Genomic DNA, 23,040 nt, shown 5'->3' with positions numbered 1-23,040 from the left:
GGTTTAATAAGTGGGATTTCTTGCCTTATAAATGGGGTTGGGACCATCAGTTGTGTTGTGCAGAAGTCTGGTGGATACACAGCTGATAGTCCTACTGAATAAACTGTTAGAATTTGTATTATGGCAAGAAAAAAGCAGCAAAGTAAAGAAAAACGAGTGGCCATCATTATTTTAAGAAATGGAGGTCAGTCAGTCCGAAAAATTGTGAAAACTTTTAAAGTGTCCCCAAGCGCAGTGGCAAAAGCCATCAAGCGCTACAAAGAAACTGGCTCACATGAGGACTGCACTAGGAAAGGAAGAACAAGAGTCACCTCTGCTTCTGAGGATAAGTTTATCCAAGTCACCAGCCTCAGAAATCGCAGGTTAACAGCAGCTCAGATTAGAGACCAGGTCAACGCCACACAGAGTTCTAGCAGCAGACACATCTCTACAACAACTGTTAAGAGGAGACTTTATGCAGCAGGCCTTCATGGTAAAATAGCTGCTAGGAAACCACTGCTAAGGACAGGCAACAAGCAGAAGAGACTTGTTTGGGCTAAAGAACACAAGGAATGGACATTAGACCAGTGGAAATCTGTGCTTTGGTCTGATGAGTCCAAATGTGAGATCTTTGGTTCCAACCACCGTGTCTATGTGCGATGCAGAAAAGGTGAACTGATGGACTCTACATGCCTGGCTCCCACCGTGAAGCATGGAGGAGGAGGTGTGATGGTGTGGGGGGCTTTGCTGGTGACACTGTTGGGGATTTATTCAAAATTGAAGGCATACTGAACCAGCATGGCTACCACAGCATCTTGCAGCGGCATGCTATTCCAACCGGTTTGCGTTTAGTTGGACCATCATTAATTTTTCAACAGGACAATGACCCCAAACACACCTCCAGGCTATGTAAGGGCTATTTGACCAAGAAGGAGAGTGATGGGGTGCTACTCCAGATGACCTGGCCTCCACAGTCACCAGACCTGAACCCAATCGAGTTGGCTTGGGGTGAGCTGGACCGCAGGGTGAAGGCAAAAGTGCCAACAAGTGCTAAGCATCTCTGGGAACTCCTTCAAGATTGTTGGAAGACCATTCCCGGTGACTACCTCTTGGAGCTCATCAAGAGAATGCCAAGAGTGTGCAAAGCAGTCATCAAAGCAAAAGGTGGCTACTTTGAAGAACCTAGAATATAAGACATAATTTCAGTTGTTTTACACTTTTTTGTTAAGTATATAATTCCACATGTGTTAATTCATAGTTTTGATGCCTTCAGTGTGAACGTACAAATTTCATAGTCATGAAAATACAGAAAAATCTTTAAATGAGAAGGTGTGTCCAGACTTTTCGTCTGTACTGTATATATGAAACACAATCAGTCAGCCGATATAATAGTACAATAAAATTCCACTAATACGGTAGTCAACGATTCCTGTGCCATAAATAATTGATAGTTTGTTACAATGTATCAGTCCAGTTTTTTTTTTACCGTTGTAAAACCCGATTTATGCACTGCACGTCGATGACAATGTTCTCATTCACTTTCAGCAAGCAGAGATCTTAAAAAATGGTGAGAAATTAAAACAGGACGTTAATTAGAAAAACATACAGAACTTTCCGTTATATGATGATTTATGTTTTATTTCCAGGGATTGGTGTTACCGGTCAGGTCCAGCAGGGGGCAGAGTGTGAATATCCGGAGATATGCATAATATTGTAATAAACGGGATATAGCAGAGCTCGGCATGTCGCTTGCCGCGGAGTTGACTCTGCTACATCTGGAGCATAAAAAAAAAAAAACAACAAATAAATAAAATAAACAAAAGCGCATTTACTGGCGGAAAGGTTAATCTTCCCCTTGCTCCGCGCGGTGGATTTGCAGCCGCATGTGTTCAGCCTTTAATTCCCTTGTTTCTGCTGCTTTCCAATCTGCTTAGCAGTCCTGCCGCATCACAATGGAGCCGCAAGCCTCCTCCGACGGCCGCGAGCTGCTATTCTCTGTGTCCCCGCGCTCAGCCCGCTCCCCGCGCTCAGCCCGCTGCTTTGTGACTATCCGCCGCAGTCCGTCAGGGATATTTTTAGCCGCTCGGGCTATTTCTATAATGGAGACAGAAAGTTCCACTGAATTGACCACAGGCGAATTCCTGGCACTGAAAGGTCCCTGACATTATTCTCAGACTTTGGCGCGGCCGGAGGGGGGCATTTTATTTATTTTTCGATAACAAAATATGAGCCTATTGAACAGATATAAGGCCACAGGGTCGGACCAGACCACACACCGCCTCTCTATATATAACCCCGTTCATCGATGACCTGATAATCCAACGTACAAAAAAAGTGCACTATATGGCGATATTAATAATGCACTGGGGCGTACAGGAAATCTGACCCCTCGATATTATAGATGTCCTATCAGAGCTGATCCAGTGAGCACAATGGTAACTAATTAATAGCGCCACGCAGTGCCAATAATAAGAACACAACCTATGAGTCTCTACTACTAGATTCTGGGGACAAATGGGGCTTCTGTCCTGAGCTTCTTATATCATGTAGATTCCTGTGTTATCATACTTAGGCATTGGACGGTACTATTATTTTGCACTACATGGAAGTATGTTTTTTTAGGCACAGCATGGCAAATTTCTTGCAGAATTTCCCCAAAATTCTTTCAAATCGGAAAAGCACTGGATTTGTTTTGCTTGAGAATCTCCATAAAGCCTCAAAAAGTTGTCAGAAGCATTAAGTCGCTTCTATGATTTTTGGTACTTTATGGCAAGAAAATAAAAAGGTGTTACACAGCAGTCCCTTGTCTGAGCTCAGTTCCGTACATGCCGGGCTGCTAAGCTTTCTTGTGTCGGCTTTGCTTAGAATCCCGGCGTCCTCCCTTGTGTTGAACTTCCTAGGTATATATAAGACCTCCCAAGACACATATCTAAGTCTTGTTATTAAGTCTGTTGGTTTGTACTCAATTACCTGTCTGCAGCCTCCAGGAAGTCTCGTCTGCCTGTGACCTCCAGGAAGTCTCTCGTCTGCCTGTGGCCTCCAGTACTTAAATCATCTGCCTGTGGCCTCCAGTGCTTATCTTATCTGCCTGCGGCCTCCAGGACGTCTCTCATCTGCCTGCGGCCTCCAGGACGTCTCTCATCTGCCTGCGGCCTCCAGGATGTCTCTCATCTGCCTGCGGCCTCCAGGACATCTCTCGTCTGCCTGCGGCCTCCAGGATGTCTCTCATCTGCCTGTGACCTCCAGGATGTCTCTCGTCTGCCTGCGGCCTCCAGGACGTCTCTCATCTGCATGTGGTCTCCAGGATGTCTCTCATCGGCCTGCGGCCTCCAGGAAGTCTCTCGTCTGCCTGCGGCCTCCAGGACATCTCTCATCTGCCTGTGGCCTCCAGGATGTCTCTCATCTGCCTGCGGCCTCCAGGACATCTCTCGTCTGCCTGCAGCCTCCAGGATGTCTCTCATCTGCCTGTGGCCTCCAGGATGTCTCTCGTCTGCTTGCGGCCTCCAGGACGTCTCTCATCTGCCTGTGGCCTCCAGGATGCTTCTCATCGGCCTGCGGCCTCCAGGACATCTCTCGTCTGCCTGCGGCCTCCAGGAAGTCTCTCGTCTTCCTGCGGCTTCCAGTGCCACTGCAATTGTCTGTGGTCTTCATGAAGTATCTAGTCTGCTATGACTTCTATTTGTTCCCCGTCTGGGGTCCCCATGATGTATCCTGACTGTCTACGGCCCACAGGAACTCTGCTACCTATCTGCTGCACCTCAAAAGTCTCCGATCTGCCTGCAACTTCCCTTTTGCTACTTGTTCCTGGTCTTCCAGAACCTCTACTACCTCTCTAAGGTCTCTAGAATATTTCCTGCTTGCCAAGGCTTCCAGAACCTCTCTAAACTGATTATTGGGACACGGTGTGAAGTTATTACTTAGTTGCTGTATGACGGATTTATTTGAGAATTATACGATAAGAAAAAAAAAGGGGACAAATAGAATCTGGGTTATTGGGGCTGTAGACCGAGCCCCAGACGCCATCTTCGCCACCGTCTGTATATTGCAGTGTATCTTCTAATCAGATTCAGTGCACTTGGCGTGATGGAGGCTGCGGCGCTCCCGGGGCACGGAGACGGTGACTTGCTTCGATGCACCAAGCCGGCAGCAAACCGTCCCTGGAAACTGGTAAATTGTTGCCAATGATGTTTTTCATTAAGAGTGAAGAGCAGATAATAAATGTGACGAAGTTAATTAAAGAGAAGTTACTTTACAGTAAATACGAGCATACATTATATCCTATATATTTATGTGCTGCAGATGGCGGCCAGGCCCGTCCAGAGCACTGCTTAGCGCCAGCCATCATTAACCCCTTCCCAATATCTGCTGTACATGTGCATCTATTCGCTGCAGGTACTGACTATATTTAACCCATTATACTCCTGTTATTTGCTGACAGTGACATTTAAAGGGCAAGCGCCTTTTAAATCTTTTTTTCCTTCATAAATCAATAGTAGGCACGAAAATAAGAAACTTTGTAATATACTTTATTAAGGAAATCCACTGGTATCTCTTCCTTATTTGTTCTCAAAATACTCAATTCTTTAGGGAAAAATCAGTGAATACAGACTTTCTCATTACTGAGATAGGAGATGACAGTTGGTGCTCATAAAGTTCTACGGAACTTGCAGCGGAATGTCTGTGTCCGCCTCTAGCTCCTCCCCTTTCCATAGAACTTTAGAAGCACCAACTGTCGTCTATCTCGGGAACGGAAAATATGTCTTCACTAAAAACGGATTTTACTCTTGAATGGAGAATGACAAATGCCGATTTCATGTGCACTATGGATTTATGAATTATAAATTAAAACGATGGTTACTCAACACAATAGTTGGCACCCTGCTTAATATAATATTTGGAAGCACACCCTCTGGAATAACTAACTGCAGAAGCTTCCTATAACCATCACCAAGCTTCTTACACCTCGAAGCTGGAATTTTGGATGACTACAGGTCTCTCATATGTGACGGCGCCTTCTCCCAACAGTAATTGTAAGATCTCTCCACATATGATCAATGGGATTTAGAGCCGGACTCATTGCTGCCACTTCAGAACTCTCCAGCGTTTTGTTTCAATCCATTTCTGGAGGCTCCTTGAATTATGTTTAGGGCCAGTGTCCTGCTGGAAGACCGAAGACCTAGGACACAAACCCAGCTTTCTGACACCGGACACTGCCTTGTGACCCAAAATCCATTGGCAATCTGCAGAATTCTTGATGACTTGAACACAGTCAAGGCACCCAGTGCCAGAGGCAACAAAACAACCCCAAAACATCTTTGAACCTCCACCATATTTGACTGTAGGTAATGTGTTCTTTTCCTTGTAGGCCGCATTCTGTTTTCCGCAAACAGTAGAATGATGTGTTTTACCAAAAAGCTCTATCTTGGTCTCATCTGTCCACAAGACACTTTCCCAGAAGGATTTTGGCTTACTCACGTCCATTTGTTAAGCTGCAGTCTTGCTTTTTTATGTTTCTGTGTCAGCAGTGGGGTCCTCCAGAGTCTCCTGCCATAGTGTTTGTAATGTCGAGTCCCTACATACTTCCTCTACCCAATCTCGGCAGGAGCGCCATTATGCTCCCCGCCTCGGCTGCCCAGCCATAACGTCTGCTCTGGCTCCTGCATCCCAGGGCCTACACATGCCACGCAGGTCTCCTGGCAGGATGCTTGGGGTGTGTCCGCTCCCTGACACTTACAGAGCCAGTGCATGCACACCTGATGTGTCAATAGCTGGGAGGCACTTAGTACTTAAGGCACCTTCACCTGTTGGAGGGTGCCTGAGGAACTTTAGTACATTGCCAGTTTGTACTTGTTTTCTTGATATTAGGTCCTTAAGTCCATCCTGCCTTAACCTGTACCTGTTCCTGTATCTGACCTGCCAGTACCTAGTCCCTAGCTTGATACTGCTTAGTCAGGTCTTGTCCTGTATGTAGAATGCAACTCTGTCTACACCTGTATCAGTATCCAATTAGGGTATCCTTGAGGTCAGCTGCTACAGTTCAGGACACTACCCTGGATTAGTACCTGGCAGCTACCTGTGGAGCTCAAGCCTGACCTCAACATCAATGACTCTAATGAAAACCATGTAGCAGCAAAGTTACACCCCTCCAGGACAAGCCCAGCCCATGGCGCAGTGGGTCCAGGATCCGACAGCATTTCATTTCATTCAAATGTGGATGGACAGTTTGCACTGACACTTGGGTTGGGGCTACTTATCCACCATTCGGACTATCCTGCGCTGCAACCTTTCATCAATTTTTCTTTGCCATCCACGTCCGAAGAGATTAGCTACAGTTCCATGAGCTGTAAACTTCCTCATTATGTTGCACACCGTGGACAAAGGAACATTAAGATCTCTGGAGATGGACTCTTGAGATTGTTGATTCTTTTCAACAATTTTGGTTCCCAAGTCCTCAGACTGTTCTCTTCTCCTCTTTCTGTTCTCCATGCTGATTAGTGAGGCACACACAGACACACAATGCAAAGATTGAGCCAACTTTCCCCCTTTTTAGCTGGATTCAGGTGCGATTTTCATATTGACTACACCTGTTACTTGCCACAGGTGAGTGTGACCGAGCATCACATGCTTGAAATAAAGTTGTTTACCCACAATTTTGGAAAGATGCCAACAATTTTGAAATACTTCATTTTCTGGAACAATTACAAGGGTGCCAACACTTTTGAACATGGCTGTATGTGTGTATATATATATATATATATATATATATATATATATATATATATATATATATATATATATTTTTTTTTTTTTTTTTTTTAATGGCTGAAATACAAAAATTGCGTTATTTTATCTACTTTTTCCCCCTTTTTTCGATACATTACATAGCAAAGTGAATGGTGTCATTCAAAGCTCGTCCTATGAAAAACAATCCCTTGAAAAAAAAATTAGGGCTCTTGGAAGTAAAAAAGAAAGCGCAAAACTTGGAAAATTTTCAGGAAGTGATCATTTTTGCGTCATTTTTGTTTTTTGTACCTTAGTGTTACTATTCGTCAGATTACCCCAAAATGTAATTGGGACGGAGGTTTTTCCTTATGGGGCACAAGCGAGTTGGAAGAGGATTCTCTTGGATTCAATGACTGGTCGGGTTGTAGACAGTTTGCAGCGTTCTCAGCACATCCCTGATTTACGGATAATTTTCCATTTGTGATATTATGTGACGGGATGATATAATAGCCGCCATTTGTTACACTTGTGCTCAGTTTTATTATGGACCCATTTAACATCATAAACCATTTTTTTCCCCCAAGGACGTGCCCATCAAAGAGTGCGGAGTGAAAAAGTGGAAAACGCTGAGAATCCAGAAAAATATCGGGAGGATTATTGCATCTAATGGACAAAGTGGTGTAATATCAGTCCGGGTCTAATGCATCCATCGCTCCAGCAAATGCACCGCCGCAATAACTCACAGCTTAAATCTCCATAAAATGCGAAGTTTAGACTTTACGGTGCTCATCTTTTCCCGATTAGGAGGTATATTATGTCATTTACTCCACTCACATCCAAAGAGGAACGTTTGTTTTGAGCGCTACTTGGGATTTTTCTATGGATAATCTGAACTCTCTATTCGGCGTACTGCCATCCGAGCACTCACAACGCACCGGTAAGAGAAAATACGACAACATTTTCTATACAGCTTTGGATGTGACTAGAGTACAGGGAATCTAATTTTGTACGATTCTCATGTGAAAATTTTAAAGGTGGCAAAATTGGACTTCAAAAGTGAAGTACTCCTTTAAAGAAGTAGCAACGATTAAAAGAACATGGCGGATTTAAAAAAAAAAAAAAAAAAAAAAAAAGAATCCCTCCCGCACAAAATAATAATAAAAAAAATAAATGAACCAAAGAAGTAAAAATAAAAAAAATTAACAAATGGGAAATGAACAAAAGAAAAATACAAACAAAAAATGGAAAAATTAAACAAAAAGACCCAAAGAAGGAACAATACAAAAAAAAAATAAAGAAACAAAAAAGAACCAAAGAAAAGAAAAATTCAAAAATAAAATAAAAGAATCGAAGAAGGAAAAATACAAAAAAAAAGAACCAAGGAAGGAAAAATAAAAAAAAATATATAAAAAGAACCAAAGAAGGAATAATAAAAAAATAAATAAAAAAAAGAACCAAAGAAGGAAAAATGCAAAAATAAAATAAAAGAACAAAAGAAGAAAAAAATACAAAAATAAATAAAAAAGAACCAAAGAAGGAAAAATGCAAAAATAAAATAGAAGAACTAAAGAAGAGAAAATACAAAAAAGAATCAAAGAAGGAAAAATGCAAAAATAAATAAAAAAAAGAACCAAAGAAGGAAAAATGCAAAAAATAAAATAAAAGAATCAAAGAAGAAAAAATACAAAAATAAAAAAAGAACCAAAGAAGGAAAAATACAATCAGTAAAACAAAGAAATCAACAAAAAAAGAAAAGCGCCCTACCCATATCCAAAATACAAAAATAAAATAAAAGAACCAAAGAAGGAAAAATACAAAATAAATAAAAAAAAACAAAGAAGATAAAATACAGAAATAAACAGAAAAAGAACCAAAAAAGAAAAAACACAAAATCACTAAAACAAAAAAAAAAACAACAAAAAAGAGAAGCTCCCTACCCATATCCTAAGGTTATGCACGATATTGCTGATCAGTCCCACTGACTTCAATGATGTCGAGCAGCAGTACTAGACACAGCCTGAGGTCAGGGATGGCGCTATCTCTGAAAAATAGCAGCCATGTTTTTAGAATACTGTACAATCCCCTTAAAAGGGTCGGTCGTCTCTGATAGTTTTTAGTAAATAATTGTATTCCCCAAATTCTTGGAACCCTTCGTTGGTGGCGTTCCTCTGTTCTTCTCCTTGGAAATGAATTCAGAATTTGGCTACTGGAAGTCACCAGTTGGGGGCGAGTAATTGCAGAGTCTGACATTGACCAATCAGTGCTGACTTTGACAAGGAGAAGAGTAACACTCAGTTATTGGTTCCATTTCCCGGAGGAGCAACAGAGGAACATCCCAGGGCAGAACCCCTAGGAAAGACTTATTAACAGGAGATATCTCCATGACCTTCATTATCTTCATTCCCTTCATCCCCAACTAATAAACAGAGCGCGCCGACATCAGCCATCAATATACGCCCCCATCCGACTAATCAGAGTCACTTGTTCGTTATCATTCTGCCCCTCCCCAACAAATTCTCCATAACGAGTAATGATGAATCCAATTAATTAGAATTAAATGTGGAGGAAACATTGACAGGAGCCGTCGATTAGGTCAGTGACTACTCATAATGTATCAACCATCATCAAAGTTTGAAAAACGTGGAAGTTCCGCGATCAATGCTGACAGGTTCAAGCTGCCTGCAGCGCTCCCGCAGGGAAGATGAGGTATTACACTGCTCTAAAAAAAAATGAATGGACATTTATTTTAGGTTACTCTATTCATTTCCAAAGTCTCCTTTATTTTTTTTTTTTAGAGATTGATCTGTAAGCAACAGAATTGCGAATGCAGCTTTAGATGTGACTAGAGCATAAGCAATGTAGCAATATTGAGAATCTTGGCAATTTTTCATTCATTTCTTTTTTTTCCTGTGTCATCACAATGTCGGGTCAATAGGAAGAGTTGACGTCGTGGTTTGTAACCAAACAAACACAATCCCATTATGTTACGGCCGCAGCTGCGACGTCGAAATCCGGAATCAAGTTAAAACAACAAATTGAAAAAAAAACAAAACAAAACAAAAAAAAACAGAGCGTCTGTATAAAAGACGGGTGGGTGGTGACCCCGCAGCTGTTCTCCTCGGTGGGCATTACTGCTATTGTTGTCGGATGGAAGCAAAATCACAATATTCATTCACGCCAAGGACAATGGTAAGAGCGAAGATTTTTTATAAAAATGATCCAAAAAAAAAATGCTGAAATGACAAAAATCACACGAACATTCCATAAGTGATGGATACAAATGGCGCAGAATGGATCCAAGTCAACGCCGTCCATTGAGGTCCATCATGAGGTCCATCATGACTATACATGGTACCAACCTTGGGTCACAGTAGTCACCCTGGTCTAATGCCAGGTTCTCCTCCAGGCCACTGGGTGGCGCTAAATAGGCAATTTTTTAAAATTTGCTACATTCAGTTATGTGGAAGTCCAAGGAACCTTACGAAATCTACTGGGAAAGGTTAGCTTAGATATCTCCTGGGAGGTGACCATTGTACCTGGACCATAAAGCTATACTGGTGTAGAAGAGGAAACCAGTAGGACATATGGTAATGAGGGGTACTGGTAAAACGTTGCACCCATGGCCAGAAGCTACAAGTCGCGTCTCCATAAGACATTTCCCCACCATTTTTGTGGTGCACAAGAGCAAACGTCCACCTGGCAACCATTTTTTGGGACCAATTGTCAGACTAGTGAAGAACAAGAACTTAAAGGAGTTATCCAAGATTCTAAGAACGTGGGCTAAAAAAAATAAATACAAATCAATGCTTCAGCGCTGTTGCTCCAGTGGTCCTCTCCAGTCCGATGACGCCAACCACATCATTCACATGACCATTGCTGGAAGTCAGTGGTGATACGTGCTCGCAGGCCATGTGATCACCGAGGGCAGTGATTGGTTGTAGTAAATCATGCAAAGGACGGGTGAAGACCACTGGAGCAACGGCATTGAAGCAACAGAGGATTAGAAAGGCAAATTCGGGTTATTTTTACAATTTATCTCATCGACTACTCTTAAAATCCTGGACAACCCCTTTGAGATTTAGCGAGTATATAAACTGGTCATACAAGCGAGATGAAGTGTGAACCCCGCCATTTTAGAAGGTTTCACTCTCCGTTGATGGCAGTTGTTACAGGAAAAAAAAAGACATGCTATTTCGACATGCCCAATCTTTCAAGTTCAAGAAAGAAAGAATGTCATGATCCAGTCCGGGGTTTGTTCCTGATTATTTTCTCCCCGGGATGGTCATGCGGGGGTTACTCTTCCTTGCCTCGTTTTGGGATCTGTCTGGCTATTTCAGTCCGCTGTTACCTGCAAGCAGTGTCAGTTGTAGTTCCTGTCTCTGGCATGAGCAGCTGACCCCGTTATACCCTGACTTGTCCTCTGCCCGTTTACCTAGGTCCCGTTCCTGTTTTCCCCTGTGACTTCACTCGTTGTAGTACTCGCTCTCTGTGTTGTGACCTCTTGGTATTTGACTCGGCTTGTCCCCTGACCTGTTTCATTGTCTTCCCTCTCTGACTTTCCTGCTCCCGACCGGCTCTGACTTCTTTGGCTTGTTTCTGACCACGTGTATTGATGTGACCTCTGGTACTTCGTTCCCTCTCTGTTGCTGACCCGGCTTTTCTGACTACTCTTCTGCCACCTAGTGGCTCCTGCCTGCTGCTCTGTTATGTCTCTGCGAGTGCACCTATTTTCCTTCACCCGCACCCCCTAGTGGAGGTTTTGTTCTACTGTGCTGCAGCAGGCATTACAGAATTGGGCATATGTGATTTCAGAATTACCCGATCTTGCAAGCTGAAGAGATATAAAGAAGGATCGGGCATAAGCGATTCCGACATGTCCAATCCTCCAAGCTCAAGAGACATAAAGAAGGATTGGGCATATGGAATTTGAACATGACCGATCTTTCAAGCTCAAGATACATAAAGAAGGATTGGGCATAAGCGATTTCGACATGTCCAATCGATTCCGACATGTCCAGTCCTCCAAGCTCAAGAGACATAAAGAAGGATTGGGCATATGTGATTGCAACATGCTCAATCCTCCAAGCTCAAGAGAGATTAAAAAAGATTGGGCATATGGAATTTCAACATGTCCGATCCTTCAAGTTCAAGAGAGATAAAGAAGAATAGGGCATATGTGATTGCAACACGCCTGATCCTGTAACCTTAAGAGAGATCAAAAAGGATTGGGCATATGGAATCTCAACATGCCTGATCCTTCAAGCTGAAGAGAGATAAGCAGCTGCCAGAGATGCCGGGCAGCTGCTTATTCTCCTATGGAGAACAGATACTCGTTCGACACCCACAGTAACATCTTCGGAGACCTATAGGGATTATTCCGGGCAGCAGTAATTATAGCATTCCTATAGGAAAGTGTTCGCAGCGCATTAAGGAGCAGAAGATGGAGATATCTCCTCGGGGCAGTGACAGCGGCAGGGAAGGTGTCTGCACTCACCTGAGAGTGACGTTATCCCCTTGACAGGCTGTGTAATTACCATCTGGAGGGACAAACTCCGAGCATTCAACCAGGAGAACTAGGCAGGGGAGATAAGAGAGCAAAGGAGAGGGGGCAGCAGAGCCGGAGGCCAGGTGTAGAGGAGGAGGCAGATAGCAGAGGAGGAACATGGAATGAGATGTGCATGGAGCAGCAGATAAAGAGGAGCAGATAGGAGGGAATGAGAAGAGGCAGGAATGGGGGGTCATGGAGGGAGCGAGAGGGGAGGACGGAAGATAGGAAGGGTGAGGAAAAGAAGAAAGGGGCAGAGGGGAAAAAGAGAGAGAGATAAAACCATTAATAATCCACAATATAATCAGGCAGATCACGACAGTGGAGACAGGATTAGAAAAACATTTGGCAACAGCGCCGCACCTGCCCACAGGTCACACCTGGTACTGCAGCTCAGCTCTTCACCTGCAATACCATGCACTACCTGTAGACAGGGGTGGCGCTGTTTTTGTCACATTTACTGCATATATACAACATTTCAGGTCTCAATAGTAGAAGAATTTGCTTTATTTCTCTTGCACTGATCTCCTGCTTCGTCTTACACTCCAGAGCTGTTTTCACAGTTTTTCTGTTTTCTTATAAAATCTCAGGCCAACCCCTGCTGGTTCTAGGTCTGTAGCGTTTAGGGCGCTGCGTAAGACTACGTTCCTCACCGAAGTGCAACATATTTTATAAGTTCAGGTAAGATGAGGGACAGTATTTTAGAAAAAATAGGAATATCTCATTTGCCATTTTAGCCTAAATAATACCATCATATAGTGTCCAGTCAGTACTGCAATATACAGTAGAAATAATACCACCATATACTGCAACTATACAGCCCAAATAATACCATATTCTGCCCAAATATTACTGTGTCTAAATAATGCCACTATCTAGTGACAAGACAATACTGCAGTATACAGCACAAATAATACCGCCATCTAGTGTCAAAACTATACAACAGTTTACAGTACAAATACCATCTAGTGCCAGAACTATATATGACTGTATACAATACAAATACCGCCATCTGGTGTCAGGATTATACAACTCTATACAGTACAAACACCATGTAGTGTCAGAACTATGTATCAACGTATACAGTACAAATAATACCACCATCTATTGTCAAGATAATACGTAATACCGCCATTTACTGCCAGAACTATATGACTGTATACAGTGCAAATAATACCATCATCTAGAGACAGAACTATATGACTGTATACAGTATAAATAATAGCGCTATTTAGTGCCAGAACTATAACTGTATGCAGTGCAAATAATATCACCATCTAGTGCCAGAACTATTCGACTGTATCCAGTACAAATAATACTGCCATCTAGTGCCAGAACAATACCACTGTATACAGTGACAAGATAATACTGCAGAATACAGTACAAATAATACCGCCATCTAGTGCCAAGATAATACTGCAGCATAAAGTATGAATAATACCGCCATCTAGTGCTAAGAAAATACTGCAGAATACAGTTCGAATAATACCGCCATCTAGTGCCAAGATAATACTGCAGAATACAATACGAATACCACCATCTAGTTCCAAGATAATACTGCAGAATACAATACGAATAATACCGCCATCTAGTGCCAAGATAATACTGCAGAATACAATTCGAATAATACCACCATCTAGTGCCAAGATAATACTGCAGAATACAATACGAATACCACCATCTAGTTCCAAGATAATACTGCAGAATACAATACGAATAATACCGCCATCTAGTGCCAAGATAATACTGCAGAATACAATACGAATAATACCGCCATCTAGTGCTAAGAAAATACTGCAGCATACAATACGAATAATACCGCCATCTAGTGCCAAGATAATACTGCAGAATACAATACGCATAATGCCGCCATCTAGTGCCAAGATAATACTGCAGAATACAATACGAATAATACTGCCATCTAGTGCCAAGATAATACTGCAGAATACAATACGAATAATACCGCCATCTAGTGCTAAGAAAATACTGCAGCATGCAATACGAATAACACCACCATCTAGTGCCAAGATAATACTGCAGAATACAATACGAATAATACCACCATCTAGTGCCAAGATAATACTGCAGAATACAATATGAATAATACTGCCATCTAGTGCCAAGATAATACTGCAGAATACAATACGAATAATACCGCCATCTAGTGCTAAGAAAATACTGCAGCATACAATACGAATAATACCGACATCTAGTGCAAAGATAATACTGCAGAATACAATACGAATAATACTGCCATCTAATGCCAAGATAATACTGCAGAATACAATACGAATAATACCGCCATCTAGTGCAAAGATAATACTGCAGAATACAATACGAATAATACTGCCATCTAGTGCCAAGATAATACTGCAGCATACGATACGAATAATACCATCATCTAGTGCCAAGATAATACTGCAGCATACAATACGAATAATACTGCCATCTAGTGCCAAGATAATACTGCAGCATACAATATGAATAATACCGCCATCTAGTGCTAAGAAAATACTGCAGAATACAATATGAATAATACCTCCATATAGTGCCAAGATAATACTGCAGAATACAATGCGAATAATACCGTCATCTAGTGCCAAGATAATACTGCAGAATACAATACGAATAATACTGCCATCTAGTGCCAAGATAATACTGCAGCATACAATACAAATAATACCACCATCTAGTGCTAAGAAAATACTGCAGAATACAATACGAAAAATAATGCCATCTAGTGCCAAGATAATACTGCAGAATGCAATACGAATAATACCACCATCTAGTGCCAAGATAATACTGCAGAATACAATACGAATAATACCACCATCTAGTGCCAAGATAATAGTGCAGAATACAATACGAATAATACCGCCATCTAGTGCAAAGAAAATACTGCAGCATACAATACGAATAATACCGCCATCTAGTGCCAAGATAATACTGCAGAATACAATACGAATAATACCGCCATCTAGTGCCAAGATAATACTGCAGCATACAATACAAATAATACCGCCATCTAGTGCTAAGAAAATACTGCAGAATACAATACGAATAATACCGCCATCTAGTGCCAAGATAATACTGCAGCATACAATACAAATAATACCGCCATCTAGTGCAAAGAAAATACTGCAGCATACAATACGAATAATACCGCCATCTAGTGCCAAGATAATACTGCAGAATACAATACGAATAATACTGCCATCTAGTGCCAAGATAATACTGCAGCATACAATACAAATAATACCACCATCTAGTGCTAAGAAAATACTGCAGAATACAATACGAAAAATAATGCCATCTAGTGCCAAGATAATACTGCAGAATGCAATACGAATAATACCACCATCTAGTGCCAAGATAATACTGCAGAATACAATACGAATAATACCACCATCTAGTGCCAAGATAATAGTGCAGAATACAATACGAATAATACCGCCATCTAGTGCCAAGATAATACTGCAGAATACAGTACGAATAATACCGCCATCTGGTGCCAAGATAATACTGCAGAATACAGTACGAATAATACCTCCTTGTGCTGCAAAGACGAAAATTATATTTAAAATAAAAATATTAGCATACCATGCCCAATTAATACCGCCATTATTGATTTGTATATATTTTTCCTTGCATTAATTGTTATTGTTTATAAGCGGTCCGTGATGTATTTTCACACTGAGCCCTTGTACCAGCGCCAGGTGGCGGTGGATGCGGGAGGCGCAGACATGTGCCTGATGAATGTCCTACAAATTGCTGCATTTCTCATCGTATGGATGGAAGGCCGGAGACGGGAACATGGACCTGCCAGGACAGCAATGGAGACTGCGGCCCCTGCGCCAACCCCACCGCTGAGAACGCGGGAGCCTACTACAGGGTCTCCTACAGCCGCAGAATAGACGTGTATATATATACTAGCTGAAGAGCCCGGCGTTGCCTGGGCATAGTAAATATCTGTGGTTAGTTATAGCACCTCACTTCTCTTATTTTCCCATCACGCCTCTCATTTTCCCAATCACATTTTTCATTTTCTCCCTCACATCTCTCATTTTCTCCCTCACTCCTCTCATTCCCCCCTAACACTTGTCATTTCAACCTCACATCTGTCATTTTCTGATCACCCCACTATTTTTCCTCACTCCTCTCATTTTGCACTCACACCTTTTCATTTTCACCTCACACCTCTCATTTTCACCTCATCACCTCAGTATATACATGTTTGTCATCTCCCTTATATATAGTATACATCTGTATGTCATCTCCTGTATATAGTATATACCTGTATGTCATCTCCCCTGTATATAGTACAGTGGGGCAAAAAAGTATTTAGTCAGTCAGCAATAGTGCAAGTTCCACCACTTAAAAAGATGAGAGGCGTCTGTAATTTACATCATAGGTAGACCTCAACTATGGGAGACAAACTGAGAACAAAAAAATCCAGAAAATCACATTGTCTGTTTTTTTAACATTTTATTTGCATATTATGGTGGAAAATAAGTATTTGGTCAGAAACAAAATTTCATCTCAATACTTTGTAATATATCCTTTGTTGGCAATGACAGAGGTCAAACGTTTTCTGTAAGTCTTCACAAGGTTGCCACACACTGTTGATGGTATGTTGGCCCATTCCTCCATGCAGATCTCCTCTAGAGCAGTGATGTTTTTGGCTTTTCGCTTGGCAACACAGACTTTCAACTCCCTCCAAAGGTTTTCTATAGGGTTGAGATCTGGAGACTGGCTAGGCAACTCCAGGACCTTGAAATGCTTCTTACGAAGCCACTCCTTCGTTGCCCTGGCGGTGTGCTTTGGATCATTGTCATGTTGAAAGACCCAGCCACGTTTCATCTTCAATGCCCTTGCTGATGGAAGGAGGTTTGCACTCAAAATCTCACGATACATGGCCCCATTCATTCTTTCATGTACCCGGATCAGTCGTCCTGGCCCCTTTGCAGAGAAACAGCTCCAAAGCATGATGTTTCCACCACCATGCTTTACAGTAGGTATGGTGTTTGATGGATGCAACTCAGTATTCTTTTTCCTCCAAACACGACAAGTTGTGTTTCTACCAAACAGTTCCAGTTTGGTTTCATCAGACCATAGGACATTCTCCCAAAACTCCTCTGGATCATCCAAATGCTCTCTAGCAAACTTCAGACGGGCCCAGACATGTACTGGCTTAAGCAGTGGGACACGTCTGGCACTGCAGGATCTGAGTCCATGGTGGCGTAGTGTGTTACTTATGGTAGGCCTTGTTACATTGGTCCCAGCTCTCTGCAGTTCATTCACTAGGTCCCCCCGCGTGGTTCTGGGATTTTTGCTCACCGTTCTTGTGATCATTCTGACCCCACGGGGTGGGATTTTGCGTGGAGCCCCAGATCGAGGGAGATTATCAGTGGTCTTGTATGTCTTCCATTTTCTAATTATTGCTCCCACTGTTGATTTCTTCACTCCAAGCTGGTTGGCTATTGCAGATTCAGTCTTCCCAGCCTGGTGCAGGGCTACAATTTTGTTTCTGGTGTCCTTTGACAGCTCTTTGGTCTTCACCATAGTGGAGTTTGGAGTCAGACTGTTTGAGGGTGTGCACAGGTGTCTTTTTATACTGATAACAAGTTTAAACAGGTGCCATTACTACAGGTAATGAGTGGAGGAAAGAGGAGACTCTTAAAGAAGAAGTTACAGGTCTGTAAGAGCCAGAAATCTTGATTGTTTGTTTCTGACCAAATACTTATTTTCCACCATAATATGCAAATAAAATGTTAAAAAAACAGACAATGTGATTTTCTGGATTTTTTGTTCTCAGTTTGTCTCCCATAGTTGAGGTCTACCTATGATGTAAATTACAGACGCCTCTCATCTTTTTAAGTGGTGGAACTTGCACTATTGCTGACTGACTAAATACTTTTTTGCCCCACTGTATATACCTGCTGTGTGTCATCTCCCCTATATATAGTATATACCTGAATGTCATCTCCTTCTATATATAGTATATACCTGTATGTCATCTCCTCCTGTATATAGTATATACCTGTGTGTCATCTACCCTGTATATAGTATATATCTGTATGTCATCTCCTCCTGTATATAGTAAGAAATAAAGAACCACATAAAACTATGGGGCAACATGATACTACAAGATATCCTTATTGCGTACACAACCCATAGTATGTCCCAGGACATATACGGACACACTGCAATTCCACAGGAAAACACCCAAAACACACTACAGTGAAATAAAGTCCACAGGGTAAACTACAATATATAATGCAAAACTTTATTAGAAAATAGTACAGATAAATGAACAGAACACACGACTAAAAAGTGACAAATCCTCCTACAGAAAAACCGGCGGCTAGAGAGCACGTGAGAACCCTGGGAGACATCCCATAATGACAAGCAACAATAAATATATAGGGGTCATAATGCACAGTGGCAAAAGTCTCCAGCAACGTACCTTACAATATAACAGGGACACACGCACTCTCCCGCCCTCCCCGACGCGCGTTTCGGAAGTGTAGACTTCCTTCCTCAGGGGGCATGGGTAAGGAGGCATAAGCACGAATAAATAGGGTCCTGGGCCGGAAGCGTGCGCCGGACGGCTGGACAGGCACCGCCCACCCCAAGTGGCCGCGCACAACCGCCGACGTCAGATCACATGGAATCACATGTGACCGAGACATCAGACAGCGGGCGGAGCCAAAGGGGAGGGCCGGGCACAAGTCAGCCCCACAGCGCACACCGACGGCCATATTGATATAGGGCACCTGCCAGGCAGGGATGCAGCTGCAACCTAGATAGAATAAGTATAGCAGCCGCAACAATAAAGGGGGCCAGAGGTGCCGATGCATGTCGGCCAACAGGCGCATTCCCCCCGGGCACACGCCGGCACCGCTACCCACCGCAGACGCCGGGTCACATGGGGCCCCATGTGACCACCGCGTCAGACAATGGGCGGAGCCAACGGGCACAGAAGAAAGCACCCCACGGCAGACACGCAGCGGCAACCACTGGAACGATGGATGCCCACCTAAATAAATGTACCACAAAAGAGGTAATGGTGCAAACAGATAGAAAATAAAATGCAGGCATCAACATTACGTAATTAATGTGCCAGTGCCATATAACGGATAAAATATAAATACGCCAGCATAGTATGGTATATAGATATAAACATAAATATCATGCCAGCACTACAATATTACGTCATAAGTGGAATAGATATCAGAATATGTAAAGACCGCAGCATAAATACCATTACAACGTAAATATGTGTATTCAATACAATCCATACATACATATTGCAGCAAAACAAGAATATGTTACAGCAAATACACCCTGCCTAGCAACGACACATAATCCATATAAGACAGCCAGGAACCACATTCGGAACAAATCCAGCATATAGACGTCCGTAGATGACATAACTTCGGCCACTCCTTTCCCATCATGTGTACAGCATATACGACAACGCAACTTAGTCACTAAGAAGTAAAATAAAGAGAAAAATAGAGTTAAAAACAAAATTAAAAACAATGTATAGGGGGGATCCACACTCATTGGTACACATCACCCAGGGGACTCCAGAAATAGGGCGAAAGACAGGCACTCATTAAGGCCGAATGGATGGACCGTATTCAGGGTCCAAATCCACCTTGTCTCCAGCCTCGCCAGTCGTCCAGATAAATCACCACCCCTAATGTTGATTTTCAGGGCATCAATACCACGTACCCTTAACAGGGTACTATCACAATTGTGTTGATTTTTAAAATGCCGTGGTATCGTCTTGAGGGTGGAGGTGTCCGCGTGGCCGGCCGCCGCCTGGATGCCCAACACGTGCTCCCTCGTGCGTACCTTGAGTTGGCGCGTTGTTAGTCCAACATAAATAAGGCCGCACGGGCACGTGGCATAATATATTACGTATCTCATGGTACACATAATACGTCGGCGAATCTCGAAGGACTTTGTACCATCAAAATTGGAAAACCTGTTACACCGATCAATATTAGGGCAGGCGATGCACCCACCACACGGAACACATCCACCACTCTTTTTAAATCTATCCAAAAATGTGGGTAACGGGCGTTCAGGATAGTGGCTGGAGACAAGGTGGTCCCTCAAATTCCTAGCCCGCCTAAAAGACATATAGGGTCTAGGTGGTAGAAATTTTTTCAAAACCGGGTCTACCCTAAGGATTGGCCATGCCCGTTCCAGAATGGCACGAACCCTATTGGACTGCGAGCTAAATGTTGTAACAAACCTCACCTGGTCATCCGTCTTAGATTTACTATTATGTTTATATAATAGGTCATTTCTAGAAGCATACTTAGCTCGATGGTAGGCAGTCTTTACTACCCTACGACTATACCCGCGTGCAATAAAATGTTGTCTCAATTCATCCGCCCTAGACTCGAAGTCCACATCCGAGGAACAAATCCGCCGTAGCCGCAGGAATTGACCAATCGGCACGGAACGGATCATGTGCCCAGGATGTCCCGATGAGGCAAATAGCAAGGTATTAGTCGATGTCTCTTTCCTATAGATGTCGGTTTGCAGGACACCACAATGGTCCCGCTTAATAGTGACATCTAGGAAATCCAATGACACATCACTCTGGCAAAACGTCAGATGTATATTCAGGTCATTGTTGTTTAAAGTACAGATAAGCTGCCCAAGGTCGACGGGCGTGCCCTGCCAGATGAAGAAGATGTCGTCGATGTACCGCGTCCAAAACGGGACGCGGTCCATCAACCCCTGTTCATCCGACAGGAAGAGGTCCCTCTCCCACAGCCCCAGGAAGAGGCCAGCATAGGCCGGCGCAAAGGCCGCCCCCATGGCGGTCCCCCGGAGCTGTAGGTAGAAGGACCCCTTAAACACAAAAAAATTGTGCGTGAGGGTGAACTCCAATAGTTCCAGCAGAAGGTCCCTCAGATCCATAGACAATGAAGATGTACCCAAAAAGAACCGCACGGCCGCAATGCCATCAGTATGTTTAATATTGGTGTAGAGGGACTCAACATCTGCTGAAACCAGAAGAGTATCACCCCCCAAACACAACCCGTCGACCCTGCGCAGCAAATCACCAGTATCCTTAAGGAAGGACGGGAGGCCCGAGACGAGAGGTTGGAGGTGAAAGTCAATCCATTTATTAACATGCTCTAGGAAGTTCCCCCTGCCAGAAATGATTGGTCTACCAGGTGGTGAGGAGATGTTCTTATGTATCTTAGGAAGGAGATACAAGGTTGGGATAGTCGGCTCGCGAACCGCAAGTGCCAATGCCGTCCGGCGCACGCTTCCGGCCCAGGACCCTATTTATTCGTGCTTATGCCTCCTTACCCATGCCCCCTGAGGAAGGAAGTCTATACTTCCGAAACGCTCGTCGAGGAGGGCGGGAGAGTGCGTGTGTCCCTGTTATATTGTAAGGTAGGTTGCTGGAGACTTTTGCCACTGTGCATTATGACCCCTATATATTTATTGTTGCTTGTCATTATGGGATGTCTCCCAGGGTTCTCACGTGCTCTCTAGCCGCCGGTTTTTCTGTAGGAGGATTTGTCACTTTTTAGTCGTGTGTTCTGTTCATTTATCTGTACTATTTTCTAATAAAGTTTTGCATTATATATTGTAGTTTACCCTGTGGACTTTATTTCACTGTAGTGTGTTTTGGGTGTTTTCCTGTATATAGTATATACCTGCATGTCATCTTCTATATATAGCATATACCTGTATGTCATCTCCTCCTGTATATAGTATATACCTGTGTGTCATCTCCCCTGTATATATTTCTGAGTGTCATCTCCTCCTGCATATAGTATATACCTGCATGTCATCTTCTATATATAGCATATACCTGTATGTCATCTCCTCCTGTATATAGTATATACCTGTACGTCATCTCCTCCTGTATATATATGTACCTATATGTCATCTCCTCCTCTATATAGTATATACCTGTGTGTCATCTCATTTGTATATTGTATATATCTGTGTGTCATCTCCCCTGTATATAGTATATATCTGTGTGTCATATCCTCCTGTATATAGTATATACCTGTGTGTCATCTCCTCCTGTATATAGTATATATCTGTGTGTCATCTCCTCCTGTATTAGACCGCATTCACACATTATTTGCTCAGTATTTTTACCTCAGTATTTGTAAGCTAAATTGGCAGCCTGATAAATCCCCAGCCAACAGGAAGCCCTCCCCCTGGCAGTATATATTAGCTCACACATACACATAATAGACAGGTCATGTGACTGACAGCTGCTGTATTTCCTATATGGTACATTTGTTGCTCTTGTAGTTTGTCTGCTTATTAATCAGATTTTTATTTTTGAAGGATAATACCAGACTTGTGTGTGTTTTAGGGCGAGTTTCGTTTGTCAAGTTGTGTGTTGAGTTGCGTGTGGCGACATGCATGCAGCGACTTTTGTGAGATGAGTTTTGTGTGGCAACATGCGTGTAGCAACTTTTTGTGTGTCGAGTTGCATGTGACAGGTTAGTGTAGCAAGTTGTGTGCAGCAAGTTTTGCGCATGGCGAGTTTTGCGCATTGCGAGTATTATGTGTGGTGCCTTTTGAGTATGTGCAAGTTTTGTGTGAGGCAACTTTTGCATGTGTTGCAACTTTTGTGCATGTGGCAATTTTTCCGCGTGTGCAAGTTTTGCGTGTGGCGAGTTTTTCATGAGGAGAATTTTGCACTTGTGGCGAGTTTTGCAAGAGCCTAGTTTTTGCATGTGGCGAGTTCTGCGCGTGGCGAGTTTTGAGCGGCGACTTTTGTGTTTCGA

The 23,040-nt window shown here is 42.8% G+C and overlaps 1 protein-coding gene across 1 annotated transcript in view; it reads right to left on the bottom strand.

Moving 5' to 3' along the window:
* Window positions 1–23,040, bottom strand: part of IGLON5 (IgLON family member 5) — a 429,206-nt gene that overhangs the window by 110,243 nt on the left and 295,923 nt on the right. The window contains 1 exon segment of the mRNA XM_069742152.1: window positions 12,197–12,275. Within this exon segment, the coding sequence (XP_069598253.1) occupies window positions 12,197–12,275 (79 nt within the window).

Source organism: Ranitomeya imitator, chromosome 10 (assembly GCF_032444005.1).
Source record: "Ranitomeya imitator isolate aRanImi1 chromosome 10, aRanImi1.pri, whole genome shotgun sequence".
In the NCBI taxonomy this organism is placed as follows: Eukaryota; Metazoa; Chordata; class Amphibia; order Anura; family Dendrobatidae; genus Ranitomeya; species Ranitomeya imitator.
The sequence above is the reverse complement of the archived record's forward strand: the minus strand, read 5'-3'. Positions and strand labels throughout refer to the sequence as shown.